Genomic DNA, 18,635 nt, shown 5'->3' with positions numbered 1-18,635 from the left:
TTGGAGGTGGTATTTTGCTTGTTCTGATCGGTTTGCCTGGACCAGTAGCGGAAATCGCAGGTGGCCCCACCCACTTGCCCCGTTCTATGGCATCTCATTTAGGCCCTTTTTTAAGGCAAAGTGCATGCACGAAAGGCGGAGTGCATGTGCGGATGTGATGTGTGCGAGTGAAGAGCACATGCACGCATGCTCGCTCACATTTCCAAACAGGTAGGGAAGGTAAGTGAATAACACCCCTGGTTCCCATAATAATAAACCCACTGTGACAGCCAGAGAGACAAGAGGTACATACATTTCTGGATGTTTTATTCCTTTTTCATAAGCCAAATCTCTGTAGGCTTTACAGGCCATCAGGATGCTCTCTGTTCCTCCAGATGTCATCTATCACAAAAGAAATAAAAACACATCAGATAACCAAATGATCATGGGAAAGCCCTAATAGAATGTACACTTAGCTAGTCTCTATTTTAAAAAAACTTTTAAAATTTAAAATTGTTGAAAAATAAAAAAAACATTTTTTAAACTTAAAAAAATCAAACTGACTGACACAGATTGAATCCAGCAATATTACCCTGGGATGCATATACTTCCTTTCATTCATAAAACCTTCTCACCAGTGCTTTTCACACTTGGCAACTTTAAAAGGTATGGACTTCAACTCCCAGCATGTTGGCTAGGGAATTCTGAGAACTGGAAGTCCACACCCCTTAAAGTTGTCAAACACTTCTAACTAAGTAGTTAGCACCATTGTAGAGTATATCTATGGAAATCTTGGATCTTTACATTAGCAATCTTAATAAATCTCAACAAATGACCACTTTGTGTCTAAGATCTCTTCTAATTCAAACTGAAGATGCATTTAGATAGGTAAAGGTACCCCTCACACATATGCGCTAGTCATTTCCAACTCTAGGGGGCGGTGCTCATCTCCATTTCAAACCTGAAGAGCCAGCACTGTCTGAAGACGTCTCTGTGGTCATGTGGCCAGCATGACTAAACGCCGAAGGCACAGAGAACATTGTTACCTTCCCACCAAACGTGGTTCCTATTTTTCTACTTGCATTTTTACATGGCCGAAGCTGGGACAAGTAACAGAGCTCCCTCTGTTACGCGGCACTAGGGATTCGAACCGCTGAACTGCTGACCTTTCTGATCGACAAGCTCAGCATCTTAGCCACTGAGCCACCTCTACATTTAAATGCATATAAATACTGAATAGCAAACATTTTAAGCAATGTTTTGTTCTTGTTGCTGGATTGATACAATAGACAAATACTGACAGCCAGTGAATTATAATAATAAAGGAATTGGGCTAGCATTCAAGAGGCTCCGTTTTAACAAGACCCTCGGCCATTCTGCCTCACACGGCTGTTGATTTGGAGGAAAAACAAGAACAGAAAGCGTTCTTATTTTTCCCTGAATTCCTGAAGAAATGGATGGATGGGTATGTATCATAATCAAGACAATATTGCAGCTATCTGGTTTAGGCATAAATCCTATAAATGGGCAAAGGGCAAGTTTTAGTATTTTAAAGCTCAGAATATTCATCTTGAGTCATTACTGAAGCAGGAAAGAAAAGTCCATTAGTTACTTTATTAAAGCATCTGATTTTTTTTTCTTAAACCACCTCCTTTGCTGGGCATCAAGATAGGCACATTATTACGCCAAGGAAATTAAGGCTCCATATAAAACAAGAGTTAAGACTCTTTCTAACGCCTGCTAAAAGCCTTTTGTTTTCCAAATGACTTGTCACCTACTTGGAAGCACATAAATCATTCTCACAAGACTTTTTTTTTGCTGATTATTGCAGGACACGGGCATCCAGCCAACGCCGGTTGACTCATGAGTAGCTTACAGGTTTTTTTTTTTTCAAAAGCAGATGTCTGATTCTTTCAACTAATACCCAGATTAAAAGGAAAATCCATCGTATAAGCGAAAAAGACAGACAAGGGAAGTTGTTTTAACACAGCACATCAAAAACCAGTGAGAAACCTAAAGAGAGAAGTGATACGTAGTAGGTCTGTCTTAAAACTGAATAAAGGAAATGGTACCATATATCCTTAAAAAGAGGAATAAACAGGCATAGAGAACAAAACTCCCTTTTGTCTCTTTTCTCTCTCTTTCTCTGGTTGAGTTACATTCGACATCATACACAAAATCCATGAACCTTACTTTTTTCTTTTTCCCACTGGTGGTACAAATTTCCAATTCTTGAGGCACTGCGACATCATATTAATTATTCTGCTACTAATACAACTACACCCTGCCAACAAAAGTGCATATAGTCAAGGCTATGAGCCGAGGTGGCGCAGTGGTTAAATGCAGCATTGCAGTTCAGCAGTTTGGCTGTTCAAATCCCACCAGGCTCAAGGTTGACTCAGCCTTCCATCCTTCCGAGGTGGGTAAAATGAGGACCCAGATTGTTGTTGGGGGCAATATGCTGACTCTGTAAACCGCTTAGAGAGGGCTGAAAGCCCTATGAAGCGGTATATAAGCCTAACTATTGCTATTGCTATTGCTATGGTTTTCCCAGTTGCAATGTATGGCTGTGAAAGTTGGATCCTAAGAAAGGCTGAGCGCCAAAGAATTGAGGCCTTTGAATTATGGTGCTGGAAAAGGCTCATGCACGTCCCTTGAAATGCAAGGCGATCAAACCGGTCAGTCCTAGAGATCAACCCTGACTTTTAGAAGGACAGATCCTGAAGATGAAACTCAAATACTTTGGCCACCATGAGATGATGAGAAGGAAGGACTCACTGGAGAAGAGCCTAATGCTGGGAAAGACTGAGGGCAAAAGACGAAGGGGGCGACAGAAAATGAGGTGGCTGGATGGAGTCACCAAAGCAGTAGGTGTGAGCTTAAATGGACTCCGGGGGATGATAGAGGACAGGAAGGCCTGGAGGAACGTTGTCCATGGGGTCGCGATGGGTTGGACACGACTTCGGACCTAACAGCAACAATACAACTACTATCTATCCGGAAGAAATCATGAAACTTTCTCAGAGTTTTGTAACTCTCTTGGCTGTCAAACCACTTGATTCTAAACATTATTCAGCACTTATTTATATATTTGGAACATGAGGGGAAAGTGAGAGCTCCTTCTGCCTGCAAAAAAAAAAGGGGAAGGCAGGATGTTCAGGGTGGAATTTTATGTTCAGAAATGGTTCCTGATTCTCTTTTGGGAAAGGACCAATTGTTGTTGATGCTGGTGGCAGACACATGGCTTGGAGATCAGGAGAAGTTCAGTCTGAATGCTCAATTGGAAATCATGAGGAACTTCAAGGTGAAGCATTGTGTTTTGAAACAATTCTGGATTCTCTTTTGGGGAAGGGCTGACTTTTGGTCCTCGGAGAGGAAAAATCCTGAGGCCAGCAGTAGGCCTGCAATTGGACAGGAGTGCTGGAGGGAAGGAGACACCTGGGAGAAATCAAATTTGAATCCCTGATACAGTGGAATCTCTGGTCACAACCGTAATTCATTCCAGGACTTCGGTCGGCACCCAATTTGGTCGTGACCGAAAGTAACACTGACTGCGCAGGCAAGCACAAAAATAAAAGACGCAGAAGGGGAAATTGCTGCGGCAGGGAAAACCGTTGCAGCTGTGATCGTCATCCGAGGATGTGTCCGTGAACAGAGTGAAACATTTAGCGGATTTTTTGGTTGGCACCTGATTTGGTTGTGGTCAGAAACATTTGTGACCCAAGGTTCCACTGTATGAACAAAACTAGAAGCTTGAAACTCACTTGTGAGTTTCAAGTGGCAGCTATTCCAACAAAATGCGACACAATCATGGCTACATACACCATACTCTGCAACTTGGCCACTTCCTTGCAGCTTCCAGACAAAAACATAAAGGGAGCCCCAAGTTGCATGTTGTTGTTTACTTTTATAATGCCCATATTAAAAAAAAAACAATAGGGGAAATCTTGGTAACTACAATGATCAGGACAGTTTTTGTCCCCATCGCTAGGACTATGTTTTGGTCCTAAGATACCTTATTGAAAAGTTTGCCTACAAGAAGAGGTTTTGCTCCATATGTAGCTTCAGGTGGCAGCTCTTTGGGACTATGGACAAGCATCTCCCATTTTTACATCCTTCTTTGTGGCTTCAGTTTCTTAGTATTCTTAGTATAAATATTAAAAAATATATATATTTTAATCTAAAAGCTCTCACACAGTATACTTGAGAACTTTGGTAAATCTGCCATTAAAAATGTCAGAACATTATGCTTGGCTCTGAGAAGGACCTTTAGATTTACAGTATATCTAAAACAGATATATTTTAAAATTTAAACATTTTATAATATTGTGTCAGTAACCCTAGCTTTTAGTTATCATTTACCTCTGGTAAGTTTCAGTGGTGTTATTGAAAAGGGTGTTATTTTTCTTGCTTGTATTTTATGCTAGTTACTTATTGATATAAAGATTTAAATTGAATATATTATATATATATAAACCAAAAACTCACCTAACTTTTATGGGGAGCAGCTACATAATTATACTATATACCAGTGTTGGTGAACCTTTTCGGGCACCTGCTGGAAACCAGAAGAGCAGCTGCCCGGTGTGCATGCGCGCGCCAGGAAGACGATCTTCTGGTTTCCGACATACATGCGTGAACGAAGATCAGCTGGCCGGTGCACATACATGTCAGAAACCAGAAGACCAGCTGGCCGGCGTGCATGTGCATGCCGGAAATCAGAAGATCATCTTCCCGGTGTGCGCATGTGCACTGGGCTGCTGCTCTTCTGGTTTCCGGCACTCCCACGCACGTGAAGACCAGCTAGTTGGTGCATCAGAGCAATGGGCGACAGTTCGCGTGCCCAGAGAAATGGCTCTGCGCGTCATAGATTTGCCATCACAGCTGTATACAGTATATAAGCAAAACATAACCAAGAATGGTCACTTATATTACAAAATTCTTATGAATTTTGGATTTCAGGCGTTATGAGTTAAGTTCTGCAAATATTATTCAGTAAGCACAAAAGAATAAAATTATATTGATCCATTTCCATATATAAATAATTTTAGGAAGCTTTATTTCCCATGAAACTCAGATGAAAATCACACTATTTTGTTCCCCTTCTTTTCTGACTCTCTTTCTTTTCTTTTTTGGCGTGGTTGAAATAAGACAATAACATGTCATTCCCAGTCTTAAGAAGTTATCATCTTACACAACTATGTTTTGATGTTACCTAACTCACTGTTAGCAGAAGAATTCCAACCATTGTGAAAATACTGACAGAAAACAATATGTTGCTAAAGTCAGCATCTCATCAACCCAATGCTCACATTCTTCTCCTAACAATGGAGTAAAATGTTGGATCATTACAGTATTGCGTGCTTGTTAAAAGATAAAGGCAGTCTTTCTTTGAAAGGAGAAAAAAAATGCAAGGCATTTCCCTCCTACAGCGTAGTTATCATTTTATGTACAATGGAATTCTGTTTTGTTGCTTTGTTGGGTTTAAGAAAACAACTTGATCTGTAATCTCTATACCAGCCTCAGATGATTGGTACTATCGTTCCCATCGTTCCCGCTGGACATAACTGATGACTGAAGATGACAGAACTTAACTTTTGTTGGAGCAGAACTCTTGTTAGAGGAAATTTGTCACAAAAGAGTAAGCTGTGGTTTTAGACCACAGCTCCAGTTATCTTGAGCCATTACCCAAGACAAGTTCTTGTATAAAGATAGAATTGAACATAGGGAAAAGGTAAGTCCAAGAACCACTGGCAGGAGGAAAAATACTGCATCTTTTTCATTTCGTTCCTCGGCATTATTCTTGGTCAGATTATTTTGAACTCTTCCTTTTTAGCATCTTTTTTAAAGTATCAGCAGTATCAACAGTGAAGACCTTCTAGGTTCTATCATATCTCAAGACTGAAAATAGACACCTAACATCAAAAACGTCATCAAAAAAGCACAACAAAGAATGTTCTTTCTGCGCTAACTCAGAAAACTCAAACTGCCCAAAGAGCTGCTGATTCAGTTCTACAGAGGAATTATTGAGTCCATCATCTGTACCTCCATAACTGTCTGATTTGGCTCTGCAACCCAACAAGACAGACACAGACTTCAGAAGATAATCAGAATTGCAGAAAAAAATAGTTGCTACCAATCTGCCTTCCATTGAGGACCTGTACAATGCACGAGTCAAAAAGAGGGCTGTGAAAATATCTACAGACTCCTCACATTCTGGATATAAATTGTTTCAACTTCTGCCCTCAAAACAACACTACAGGGCACTGCACACCAGAACAACTAGACACAAGGACAGTTTTTTCCTGAATGCCATTCACTCTGCTTAACAACTATTTCCCACAACACTGTCATATTACCTACTAAGACTGTATTACTATTTTTCTCTTTCTTCCTAGTATCTTTCTCTTCCCACTTATGACTATAGCCATGTTGCTTGTATCTTTAAAATTTATATTGTTTTTGTTTCCTAGCATGATTTAATAACTTATTAGTAACCTATCACTATCACTAAGCGTTGTATCTTTTTCTTCTTGATGAATATATTTATTCTCCTTATGTATACCGAGCATATGCACCAAAGACAAATTCCTTGTGTGTCCAATCACATTTAATTTATTGTGTCCAATAAAGAATTATCTTCTCCTTTCCTCTCCTCTCCTCTCCACTCCAACCCAGCTAGGAAGATAAGTTAATGGAAAATTGAGCAATGAGAGGAAAAGACAATGAAAAGAACAGAAGTTGATGGACCAGCTTTTTAACTCACTTTGGTGGAAAATGACGGTCTTATCTGAACTGTTGTTTTAGAAGGTTTTGCAGGATTAGCCAGGATTGGGACATAATAATACCCAATCCTGGCTAATCCTGCAAAATTCCTCTGGAAAACAATTTGGGAAGAAGCAAGTACAGAAAAATAGAATGTTCAAACTGCAACTATAGGGCAAGGGGAGACAGTGAAAAGCAAAAGATGAGTGTTCATATGGGAAGATCTACAAGGAGCAAGGCAAATGGTGTTGATCTTGACCAACAAAAGTTTGGGCAACAAGATTTGGGCTATAAGGAACCACGATGTTATTTACCACTGTAAAAAATTAACATCTTTTGGAAATCAAGAACATGTATACTTCCTGAGAACAGGAAGAAATGATAAACTAGAAAGCAGATGTGTCTAGAGTGGAGAAACATGTCCTACCCTTTCCCCTCTGCCATGAGTTAGATCTGCTCTCAGATACACAGAATGGCTTCTTCTCTTCTATAAGTAAAAAATTGTAAGCAGCTGTTCTTGCACTTATGAAAGCTAATATTGTTTGAAATCAGATAACTGCAGCATAAGCAAATAAGTCTCCTGAAGCCTTACGTGTTTATCTCTATGATCTATTGATTTTATTGCAATTGCTTTGTTTAATAGTTGTGAGCTGTCCAGTTATTGAGACAGGCAAGTTCAATAGCATATACCATATTTTTCGGTGTATAAGACGTTGCGGAGTATAAGACGCACCTTAGTTTTTTCAGAGGAAAATAAGAAGAAAAATTCTGCTTCTGACTAGCAGTATCCATGGTATTCAGCTGACATGTGGTAACAAGGTTAGCCAATGAATAGGCATAGAAACTAAGTCAGCCAATGAGGGCTATTTGAACTCTGAAACAGTATTTGCTATGTGAGCAACAAGGAGACAGGAAGGAGCCTGCCTTAGCTGAGAACTGAAAGTGAAACTGCTTGTGTTTTGCTTGTATTTACTGCTACCTTGGAAAACCTGCTTTTGGTATTGCATTGGATATTATTATTATTTCGAGTCCTGCTTACTTGTGTGTGCTTTCTGAATCTGATTGCTGCCAGGTCAGCTTCAGCACTTATTGCAGCCTGATTGAGCACAGCTGATTGGCGGGTGGATGAGCGGAATACCCCCAATCAGTTATTCCAGGCTGCAGGGATTGCCACAGCCCATCGCTGCCTCCATGCCTCGCCGTTTTGGGCTCTGGTGGGAGTGGGTGGGGCGACATTCGATGTATAAGATGCACTCAAATTTTCACCCTCTTTTGGAGGGGAAAGGTGTGCCTTTTGGCACCGGTAAGCTTTTATTTTTTAACTCACTATTTTGCTTACTCCAAGATATTTTACATTGAAACTATATATCTGTGGGATGAGAATTTGAATGAGAGTTCTGCTGGGAATGAATGTTCTTAATCTTTGCCTGCTCAATCTGAGCTCATTTATGAACATGAAAGAACAAGGAAATTTGATCAGTGAAAGATAATGTTATTTGATTGCAAGATGTTATTAATAACAGGACAAAGATAACATCTCTTGGGTCCCTTACTACATAGTTCTCTTTTAGATTTAATTGGTTTCAGAATCTTGAGATAACCAATGCAGCAATAAAAGATTACAAAACATAAAGAAATACTGTACTGAGACATTTGACCAAATTTGAAAACCCTTTAACATGCAATAAAGATCATTTGTTAGGTAAGATTTATAAACTTCAAATGAAGAATCCGAACAAGTCAATGAGTGCATGATTAAATAGATGCAGAATCAATGCATCAATGGGAATTTCAATGAAAGAATATCATACTCATTTTGAGCATTACATTTTAAATTATATTATTTGTTATCGTGGTTAAGGCAAAGACCAGGAAACTGTCTAAAAACCAGGCAACTGTGAATTCTAAAGGTTTCCCATACACATATGTGCTAGTTGTTCCTGACTCTAGGGGGCAGTGCACATCTCCATTTCAAAGCCGAAGAGCCAGCGCTGTCCAATGTCGTCTCCGTGATCATGTGATGGAACACTGTTACCTTCCCACCAAAGGTGGTTCCTATTTTTCTACTTGCATTTTTACATGCTTTCGAACTGCTAGGTTGGCAGAAGCTGGGACAAGTAATGGGAGCTCACTCCATTATGTGGCACTAGGGATTCGAACCACTGAACTTTCTGATCGACAAACTCAGCATCTTAGCCACTGAGCCACCACTCAGTTCTAATTCTAGTCCTGCTTTAGTCAAAATTCAGTTGATTGACCTTGGGCGGACACTTTCTCTCAGCCGTAGGAAGAAGTCAAGGACAAACCATTTCTGAAAACACCAGCAAAGAAACTTCAGCTGCCAATTCTGTCTAGAAAGCACACACATTCCTGAAAAAAGGACACTAACTAGGTCAGCATTTTGCAGCTCAGAAGAGACAACAAATAACATTCCTGCGTATCCACAGGAATCAAGTTACCTTTATGTTTTGGCATTCTTTTTGCCAGTTCTTTAGTTGCAGGAATAGAGACTCCACAGAAATATGGTGCACAACCAGTTTGTTAGAGAATGTTTCCAAAAGCAGGTTTCTGTAATGACTAGCAAGTCTCTAACAGATTCTGGGGAAGTCTCTGATGAGGGCTCTGTGTCAGAGACAAAGAGGGGGGCAGAGCCATATGCCAGTTATCAGCTGCCTTCAGAGTCAGACATCAGTGAGGCAGATGAACAGCTGGAGCCTGTTCCCTGTGTACGCATGCACAGAGTTGCCAGAGGAAGGGAACAGCTAAAGAACAGAGGTCAATTTGGGAGTACGGCCACAGGTGGACGACAAAAGGCCTCTCCCAGAGGGAATAAAAGAGGAGCGAAAGGAGAGTGGAGTTTGCAGGAGTTAGTTTGCTTAATTGGTTCTTTTGCAGATATCGGCCTGTCAGCTCTCCAAGCCAGATAAGGTCTGTGACTGTAAATCCTCCCTTGAAAGACTTTGCTGTATGTGAATGAGCAGAATTCATGGTAAATTAATAAAAGGGATTTTTGTCAAGGAGTCTGCTTCATGCTCTCGGGAAGCCTGGGTCAGAGCACCATGTAGCTAAACCAACTCAGGATACAAAAGCCGGAATTTTTTCAGGATACTTTGAAAACAAATCCTGGAAACAATGCAAATGTCTATGGATTGTTTAACATGTAAATGTAAATAAAAGCTGTAGCTGCCTTAAAGATAAGTGGACAAGGCTACCAAGGTAACATTTGTCCTCTTACTTACTGTTCCACATGATTTAGGTCCACCATGAAAAAGTGTGCAAGCCATTCTCACAACCTCTGCTTCCATCTTCCTCACACCTGGGAATACATCTGGATGAAGTGGATTAGTCCATGCAAATTCCTCATAAACCTTGAAGGAAAAGAAAAATACTCCCTTGAAACTATGCTTCCACCTATGTTCTTTCCTTCTGTAACTCCTTTTCCTTCATAAAGCTGTTATTGTCCACATATATAGAATGCAGCCACCTCTTTCTATTTTTAGTTCACAAAGAATTAGCAGGTAGTCCTCATCTTGCAACCACAATGCAGCCGAACATTTCTGCTGCTAAGCAAGACAGTTGTTTAATGAGTTTTGTCTCATTCTGCAACCTTTAGTTCCACAGTTAAGTGAATCATTGCAGTTGTTAAGTTAGTAACATGGTTGTTGACTTCCCCATTGGCTTTGCCTGTCAGAATTTCACGAAAGGTGATCACATGACTCCAGGACACTGCAGCTGTCATAAATAAGCCAGTTGCCAAGTATCCAAATTTTGATCGCATGTCCATGGGGATGCTGCCCTTGCTAGCATGTCCCAAGCACTCTCAGGGAAGAAGTATTTTAAGAGGACCTTGAATCAACTACCACAGACAGGGATGTCAAACTCAAGGCCTAGCGGCCAGATCCGGCCCATATGGTGCTTAGATATGGCCAGTGTGGCCGCCCTGGAAACAGAGAAGGACTGGCCCGCAGTGCCTCTGTCAGCGAAAATGGAGCTTGGTAGGGCCGTGAGCTCCGTTTTTGCTGGCAGAGGGCTGCAGGAGGCAGTCGCAGCTGAAAACGGAACTCAGAAGCCTGTTTTCGCTGGCAGAGCACTCGGGCCACCACAGACGCCCCCGAGACAAGTGACATCGAGCTGGCCACGCCCACCCTTGCCATGCCCACTCCAGCCCACCAGATCAAACACAACCCTGATGTGACCCTCAATGAAATCGAGTTTGACACCCCTGTACTAGCAGAAAAACTGACCCTTTTCTTGACCCTTCACCACTTAAAGAACCAGTTCCCAACCAGTTCCCAATGTCTTCCTCCTGAAATTTTTAAAATCCACCAACATTTTGTTGACATGAACCTGAATCTTAATAAAATGGTCATTTATTATTATCTGGATCTTTACATCACAACTGTGATGTAAACTTCCTTTCTCAGATTCTACCTGCTTTTACAAAGCTGAAATAATACACTATTAAGGCAAAGATAAAGGTTCCCCTTGCACATATGTGCTAGTTATTCCCGACTCTAGGGAGCGGTGCTCATCTTGGTTTCAAAGCCGAAGAGCCAGCATTGTCCGAAGACATCTCCATGGTCATGTGGCCGGCATGACTAAACGCCGAAGGTGCACAGAATGCTGTTACCTTCCCACCAAAGTTTGTTCCTATTTTTCTACTTGCATTTTTACATGCTTTTGAACTACTAGGTTGGCAGAAGCTGGGACAAGTAACGGGAGCTCACTCCGTTATGTGGTGCTAGGGATTTGAACTGCCGACCTTTCTGATCGACAGGCTCAGCGTCTTAGCCACTGAGCCAACACGTTATGTAATACATTATTACTTAAGCATTTTAGGATGAGGGAAAACTGCAGTCCTTGAATGATTGTTAGACAATAACACTCATCTGATAGGGTTGATGGAGTCCAACAGCATCTGGAGGGCTGCAGTTCATCATCCCTAACCCTCGATTTTATGCAAGTATCATTATTTTAAGCAACCTGAGGATATGAAAGATTAATTTAAAAAATGTAAACGGCACAAAAATATATGAAGGTCCCTTTCTTGTTATCATACGGCTTTTCAGGATAAGGGAATGTGGATTTTTTTGGTATCCTAATCCTACTTCAAATAAGAGAATACAGTTTATACTCATGTCACTAAATATATAAGGTATTTAAATATTCAGCACTATTACTGTATTTACATCTATTGTTGGCTTTAATGAAAATAAACTAAGTCTTTGAACAAATCTTAGAAAGGAACTAACACTAGAAACTCTATACACTATGATTTCTATTTTCTTTTACTTTTCTGGTGTTTCCTTTCAGTTATTTTGTACCTCCTGGCTTGGAGTTTTATGACTGTTATTTTGTCAGCATTTTTAGCCATACCGTGGAAGTGTTACTATTTTTCTACTTTAGGTACCAAAAAAGCCATTGAGAGTTATTGGATTGCAATGGAATATACCCTGTTTCCTGAAAATAAGACCTCTCCGGATAATAAGTGTGCATATGCTAAAATAAGCCCTCCTCCGAAAATAAGCCCCCCCCAAATTGCAACACAGCAGCAGCCATGAGATGACCACGCTCGCCACCTCCTGCACCTCAAAAATAAGACCTCCCCGAAAATAAGGCCAAGCGCTTATTTAGGGGGTCAAAAGAAAATAAGACCCTGTCTTATTTTCAGGGAAACACGGTAATTGCAATCAACCAATCTCACCTGGAATGCACTGGTACAGTTTTTAATTATACACACACATTACAAAAGGCAATTCTCTAAGAGTTTCATGCTATATTACCTTAACAAGCAGATTAACGAGTTTCTCCTCCCCACTGTACACTGTGCCAGATACTTTGCGGTCTTTCCAATTTACGTTACCTAAGAATACAAAGCGGGAGGGGGGGGGGGAATGTTGACTCATTACATGAAAGCTCTTTTGGAAACCAAAGCCATACTTTGTTTCTGGTTCACATTATCTTAGTTTGTCACTGCCAGTCAGTTTGTCATGCTGATGCTTCCTATATTTGCAAATGAAGCAGCTTAATCCTAGATGAACCAATTTAACACATATGCATTTCGGAAAGTGTTGCCAATTACTGGTTGAAACATTAGGCTGGTCTTCCATATGTCAAGGTTCCGACAGATGTCCTAATTAATTCATGAGTATCGAGCCAAGTTTCAAAAGGAAACCAGTTATTTAGTAGGTCGAGTGAGCTCAACTCTTGTCACATGTAGTTTATGGCTAAACTTTGACCCTGTTTCCCCCCTCCTCACAGTCTGTGTCATAAATCACATTCTCCAACGAGGCACTCCCATGGGCTGTAGAAGTCCACACCTCACAAGCTGGCTTTGGTAAACTGAGATCCGACCCTGGAAGAAGATATGCATGGAATGTGCTCCCCTTTTTCTGCCCATGGCAACTCGAGAGCAGACTAGAAATGCTTTTACGAGTTGACACCATATATTCTAATTAATTAGATTAGTTAGTTAGTTAGTTAGTTAGTTAGTTAGTTAACTAATTACAGGTAGTCGAATTACAACAATTCATTTAGTGACTGTTCAAAGTTACAACAGCACTGAAAAAGTGACTTTTGACCGTTTTTCACAGTTACGACCTTGACAGCATCCCCAATGGTCAGGTGATCAAAATTCAGATGCTTGGCAACTGGGTCATACTTACAGCAGTCACAGTGTTCTGCAGTCATAAGATCCCCTTTTGCAACCTTCTGGCAAGCGAAGTCAATGGGGAAGCCGAATTCACTTAACAATGGTGGTTAAGTAATGTAGTAAAATGGGGAAAAGCTCACTTAACATATGTCTCACTTAACAACAGAAATCTTGGGTTCAATTGTGGTAGTGGAGTTAAGCACAGAATGCCCAGCCGTGTTTAGAGCTGGAAGATGGAATTCATAACTTTGGGAGCAAATTTCTGCAAGACACACCTAACAGCTACGTACATCTTCATCATGCAACTAATAGGGTTAATTTTTGCAAGTGGCATTGGGGAAAGGCAAGGAAAGGGAATCCATTTTTACATTCTGGAGCCCTTAAAACAATGATAGATCATTTTAAAAGAAGGTATCAGACACAACTAAAGGTTTATCCAACCAAGGAGATTTCCTATAAGTTGGGAGAATCAGAGATGGTAGTCAGCGGCACAATGGCAGCAGATCAGATCTTAATTTTTTTTACCTCTTTAAAGACCTCTATATCAGTTATTAGATAGCAAAGACCATATCTTTCCTCATATTCAGATCTATAGTCTTAGAATTGGCTAAGGAACAGATTTTTTCTTCACATCCCAGTAGATCCTCAAAGTCATACCCATAGTGCTGTATTCCTTCATCTTCTTCAATAATTCTGGCTTGCTGAGACCTATTGCTGGCAGGCTCCTGATATAATTTTTCTTGTCTTGCAAAAAGGGCAATTTGGCAGACATCTCATCCAAAGTCTTGTCTATCTGTTGCTGGATCTATAAATGACAAAGAGCACATGTAAAACTATTAATAAAGTGGATCTTTTTAAATTAAAGATACCCTTTAGCTGCAGATCTTTTGTTAAAAACAACAATCCCAAGGTTACCAAATTTTTCGGAATTTCAGTTTCAGTTTCAGTTTCTTGGTATTTGTATGCCACCCACTCCCAGGAGACTCTGGGCGGCTTACAGACAAACAAAGTATAAGACGCACCGGAGTATAAGACGCACCAAGTTTTTGAAGAGGCAAATTTTTTTTTAAAAGTCTTTGCACTCTGCAAACCTCCCGAAAACCTCCCGTTTTTTTCCCCCAAAATAGCTCTTAGCCAGCTTGTAGAGTGTTTGGGGGGGGGGGGGGGACAAAAAATTGTTTTTCGCAAAAATGGGCCCATTTTCATCAAAAAAGGGCATTAGGAAGCTTATAGAGTGCTCCTGGGGGCTGGGGGGGTCAAAATTGGGCAAAAAAAGGCCCATTTTTTGCTAATTTCTGCCCTCCCCAGCCCCCAGGAGTTCTCTGAAAGCCTCCTACAAGCTCTGCATGGCCATTTTAGTGAAGGAGAGGGGTTTCAGGAGGTAAAAAATGCTGTATTCAGTGCATAAGACGCACCCAGATTTTCAGCCTCTTTTTTGAGGGAAAAAGGTGCGTCTTATACTCCAAAAATACGGTATTTGCTCTATTAGCCGATCAGTGGCCTACAAGTCAAATATATAAGTCACAAGTGTGTGTGTGTGTATATATGTGTGTGGTTTTTATTTGTGCTGATAAATAAATAAAGGGAGACTAGTATAGATCTATTTCAAGCTATTTAGCTCTCATCAGCTAGCCATACCCTTACTGGGATTCAAACTAGCTGATGAGAGATAAATAGCTTGAAATAGATCTATACTATTTCTCCCTTTATTTATTTATCAGCACAAATAAAAAACACAAATATAACAAAGGCAACAGTAAAAATATTGGGTTTCTGTCGTGATGGACTCTTGTGATGAGTCGATTGACAGATGATGGAAGCAGTTAGCTTCCTCCCATAATTGGGGCTTACCAGGGGTTGTGACTCTAAAGATAGATAGATAGATAGATAGATAGATAGATAGATAGATAGATAGATAGATAGATAGATAGATAGATAGATAGATAGATAGATAGACAGACAGACAGACAGACAGACAGATAGATAGATAGATGATAGATAGATGATATAGATATAGATATAGATAAGATAGATAGATGATAGATAGATAGATAGATAGATAGATAGATAGATAGATAGATAGAAAGAAAGAAAGAAAGAAAGAAAGAAAGAAAGAAAGAAAGAAAGAAACGTATTCAGTTCTGAATGAAGTTTCCTGTATGAGAAGCTAAGCATCTTCAAAGAAAAAACAAAGAAAATTCAATTGAGTTTCAAAGTTTCAAAGCATTTGTATGCTGCCCAATCCCGTAGGACTCCGGGCGGCTAACAATACAAATAAATCAAAAGGGAATAAGAGGAAAGAAAAGATAGATTTTTAAAAAACACACCATGCACTCCATTCCAAGTGGGGCTGAACCATATTTTGGGGTCAACAGCCCCAGGCCTGCTGGAACCTGCTGCCAGGTTTTAGTGGCCTTACGGAAGGCCGAGAGAATGGGAAGGGTTCAGATCTCTGCGGCAAGATCATTCCACAGGGCCGGAGTAGCTACAGAGAAAGACCTCCCTCGAGTAGTCGCCAATCGGCATTGCCCGGTCGGCGGTCCCATAGGTATCCAGGTCCTAAGCCATGTAGAGCTTTAAAGGTAACGACCAGCACCTTGAAGCGCATTCGGAGACTGATGAGAAGCCAGTGCAGCTCGCGGAGGATAGGTGTAACATGGGTATACCTAGGTACACCCAATATCACTTGCGCAGCTGCATTCTGGACCAATTGTAGTCTCCGAGCACTCTTCAGGGGAAGCCCCAAGTAAAGCGCATTACAGTAATCAAGCCTAGAGGTGACAAGAGCATGAGTGACCAGGGGTTTCAGGAGTGGCTGGTCTCGACCAGCAGGGAGGTGACACGTGGCTGGATCCAGACGATAGTTAACACCTCTCTCCGGGAGGGGTCCTTCCTGCACCTCCTAAAGGATGCGGTGGTGAGACCCCTCCTGAAGAAATCTTCTCTGGATCCAGCCATTTTGAGTAACTATCGTCCAGTCTCCAACCTCCCCTTTGTTGGGAAGGTTGTTGAGAAAGTGGTGGCCTTTCAACTCTGACGGTCCTTGGATGAAACCGATTATCTGGATTCCTTTCAGTCCGGTTTCAGGCCTGGTTACAGCACGGAAACTGCTTTGGTCGCGCTGATCGATGATCTCTGGCGAGCCAGGGATAGGGGTCACTCCTCTATCCTTGTGCTTCTTGACCTCTCAGAGGCCTTCGATACCATCAACCATGGTATCCTTCTGCGATGGTTGCGGGAGGTGGGTGTGGGAGGCACCGTTCTTATCTGACTCAATCCAATCACAAGAGGATAAGGTCAACCCATTCTGGATACTCCTCCCCCCCTCACTATGGAGAAAGAACCAGTTCCAACTTTACATGAATGATACACAGGTATTTTGGAGTTTTTTCCCTATCTTCTTTCTGTGGGTCAGCCTTCATAGTCAGCTTCTGCTTGGCTTGATTGTGGTCAGGCTGAGGTATAATAGTTTCAAGCTGAATTCAGGCAGGTCAGAGCACTTTGATTGAAGATAATTTTATCCAATTGGAAAGGAGAGTTACCAGCTCTAGATAGGATCGCCCCCCCACCCCTCTGAAAAAGCAGATTCACCTCTTGGGAGTCTTTCTCAATTATGCATTATCTCTGAAAGTTCACGTGGTTCCTAAGGATGAGCGACATCTTCTTTTAGCTGAATTGTATTCCCCTTTCCTGGTTCGGAGTGCTTTGCCCTCCACAATTCATACTACAATTGCTTTCTAAAAAAAGATTGTTGTAGTCCACTTTCTGTGAAGATGTCACTGGGGGAAACCAGAGCATTGCAATGGGTCCAGAATGCTGCGGTCAGGTTTCTGATGGGTGTATCCTTGTGATACTTGTTCTGGCTCAGCTCCACTGGCTTCACAAGTTTTGAAGGCCAAATTTAAATTGATTTAATGCATAGATTCCTTTATGGCTTGTGTCTTGGGTACCTTAATGGAATGGTAGAAATCACCTTCCCAGGTGTGATTTTAAAGACATACTCTATGTTATAGGGCAAGTATTCCTTCTTCGAAAATTGCATTAAGATTAATATAGAATAGATATTTTGGAGTTCTCCATATGTTTTTCACTGCAATTAAGTAATGTTCTCTTGTTTTATCTGATGTAATTGACATTGATGAAGTTCAGTGTTTTTCAATATTCAATATGGTATAAATTCAACACTCAATCCAATAAGCAAATATGTGTTCCTTCTTTTCCCATCTTCTGTATTAAATGTTCTGGGATCTTCAAGGATCCCTCTGAATCATTTACCAATGAAACAAAGCATATGAAGATACAGACACTTGCTAAATAATCCATTTTTTAGTAAGGCTATTAAGGAGAAAGAAAAGAATCAATGGTGAATTGAATTTTGCTTGGTTTTCAACAGGCCACAAATTTGGTCTTGAAGTGGAATGCTATCGCATTTGAGCTAAGCATTCATATATTATGTTTTCAATATTGTTATTTTACTTCATTCAGCATTGATAAATCAACTCATGTCCAAGCCATTCTCAAAATATCTTAAATTTATTAAGCAGCTTAAAACTTACGATGGGACCAATGATGGGCAGCTTGCGTATAAATCTGAAGAACCATTTTTTAAATCGTGATGTTAAACCTAAGGGAAAAGAAAAACAAGAAGATTTTTTTTAAAGGAAAAATTATCTAAAACCAACTCAGAGACACACAACACACACATTTACAAAATATGTAAAACTTTCACAGAAAAGGTAGAAAGTCAGATTTGTAGGTATCTACAAATCAGGCTTACATTTTAAATCTTTTGTGGATACTATTAAATAGTGGATACTATCAGATTGGTAAGAGCAGACAAGAATATTCCACTATTGTATTAATGTCTGTAGAGATTCTTAGTCATCCAGTCATGGTTGTCCCAAAGGTGCTTTTTCAAGAGGCAACTGGGCTTTCTTGTTTTTGCTTAAAGACATTTCACTTCTCATCCAAGAAGCTTCTTCAGTTCTGACTAAGTCTTCGAAGAAAAACAAGAAAGTTTAGTTGCCTCTTGAAAAAACACCTTTGGGATAATCTTGTAAACTGATATATAGGTAGTCCTCTACTTATAACCATTTGCTTAGCAACCAAAGTTATTGAAAAAACTGACTCATGACCAGTCCTTGCACTTGCAGCCTCCCCAGTCATGGGTCAAAATTTGGAAAATGGCATTTATTTTCGTCCATTACAGCACCTCCGAGGTCGCTATGTGTGACCTTTC

At 40.6% G+C, this 18,635-nt stretch overlaps 1 protein-coding gene across 1 annotated transcript in view; it reads right to left on the bottom strand.

Moving 5' to 3' along the window:
• The window catches only part of SGPL1 (sphingosine-1-phosphate lyase 1), a 64,652-nt gene that overhangs the window by 20,789 nt on the left and 25,228 nt on the right, over window positions 1–18,635 (bottom strand). Inside the window, exons 3-7 of the mRNA XM_032232095.1 lie at window positions 17,953–18,020; window positions 14,054–14,201; window positions 12,528–12,607; window positions 9,984–10,112; window positions 293–381 (exon numbers count right to left, since the gene is read on the bottom strand). Coding sequence (XP_032087986.1) covers window positions 293–381; window positions 9,984–10,112; window positions 12,528–12,607; window positions 14,054–14,201; window positions 17,953–18,020 — 514 coding nt within the window. The remainder of the gene's footprint in view (window positions 1–292; window positions 382–9,983; window positions 10,113–12,527; window positions 12,608–14,053; window positions 14,202–17,952; window positions 18,021–18,635) is intronic.

This window comes from Thamnophis elegans, chromosome 15, assembly GCF_009769535.1.
Source record: "Thamnophis elegans isolate rThaEle1 chromosome 15, rThaEle1.pri, whole genome shotgun sequence".
Classification (NCBI taxonomy): domain Eukaryota; kingdom Metazoa; phylum Chordata; class Lepidosauria; order Squamata; family Colubridae; genus Thamnophis; species Thamnophis elegans.
The sequence above is the reverse complement of the archived record's forward strand: the minus strand, read 5'-3'. Positions and strand labels throughout refer to the sequence as shown.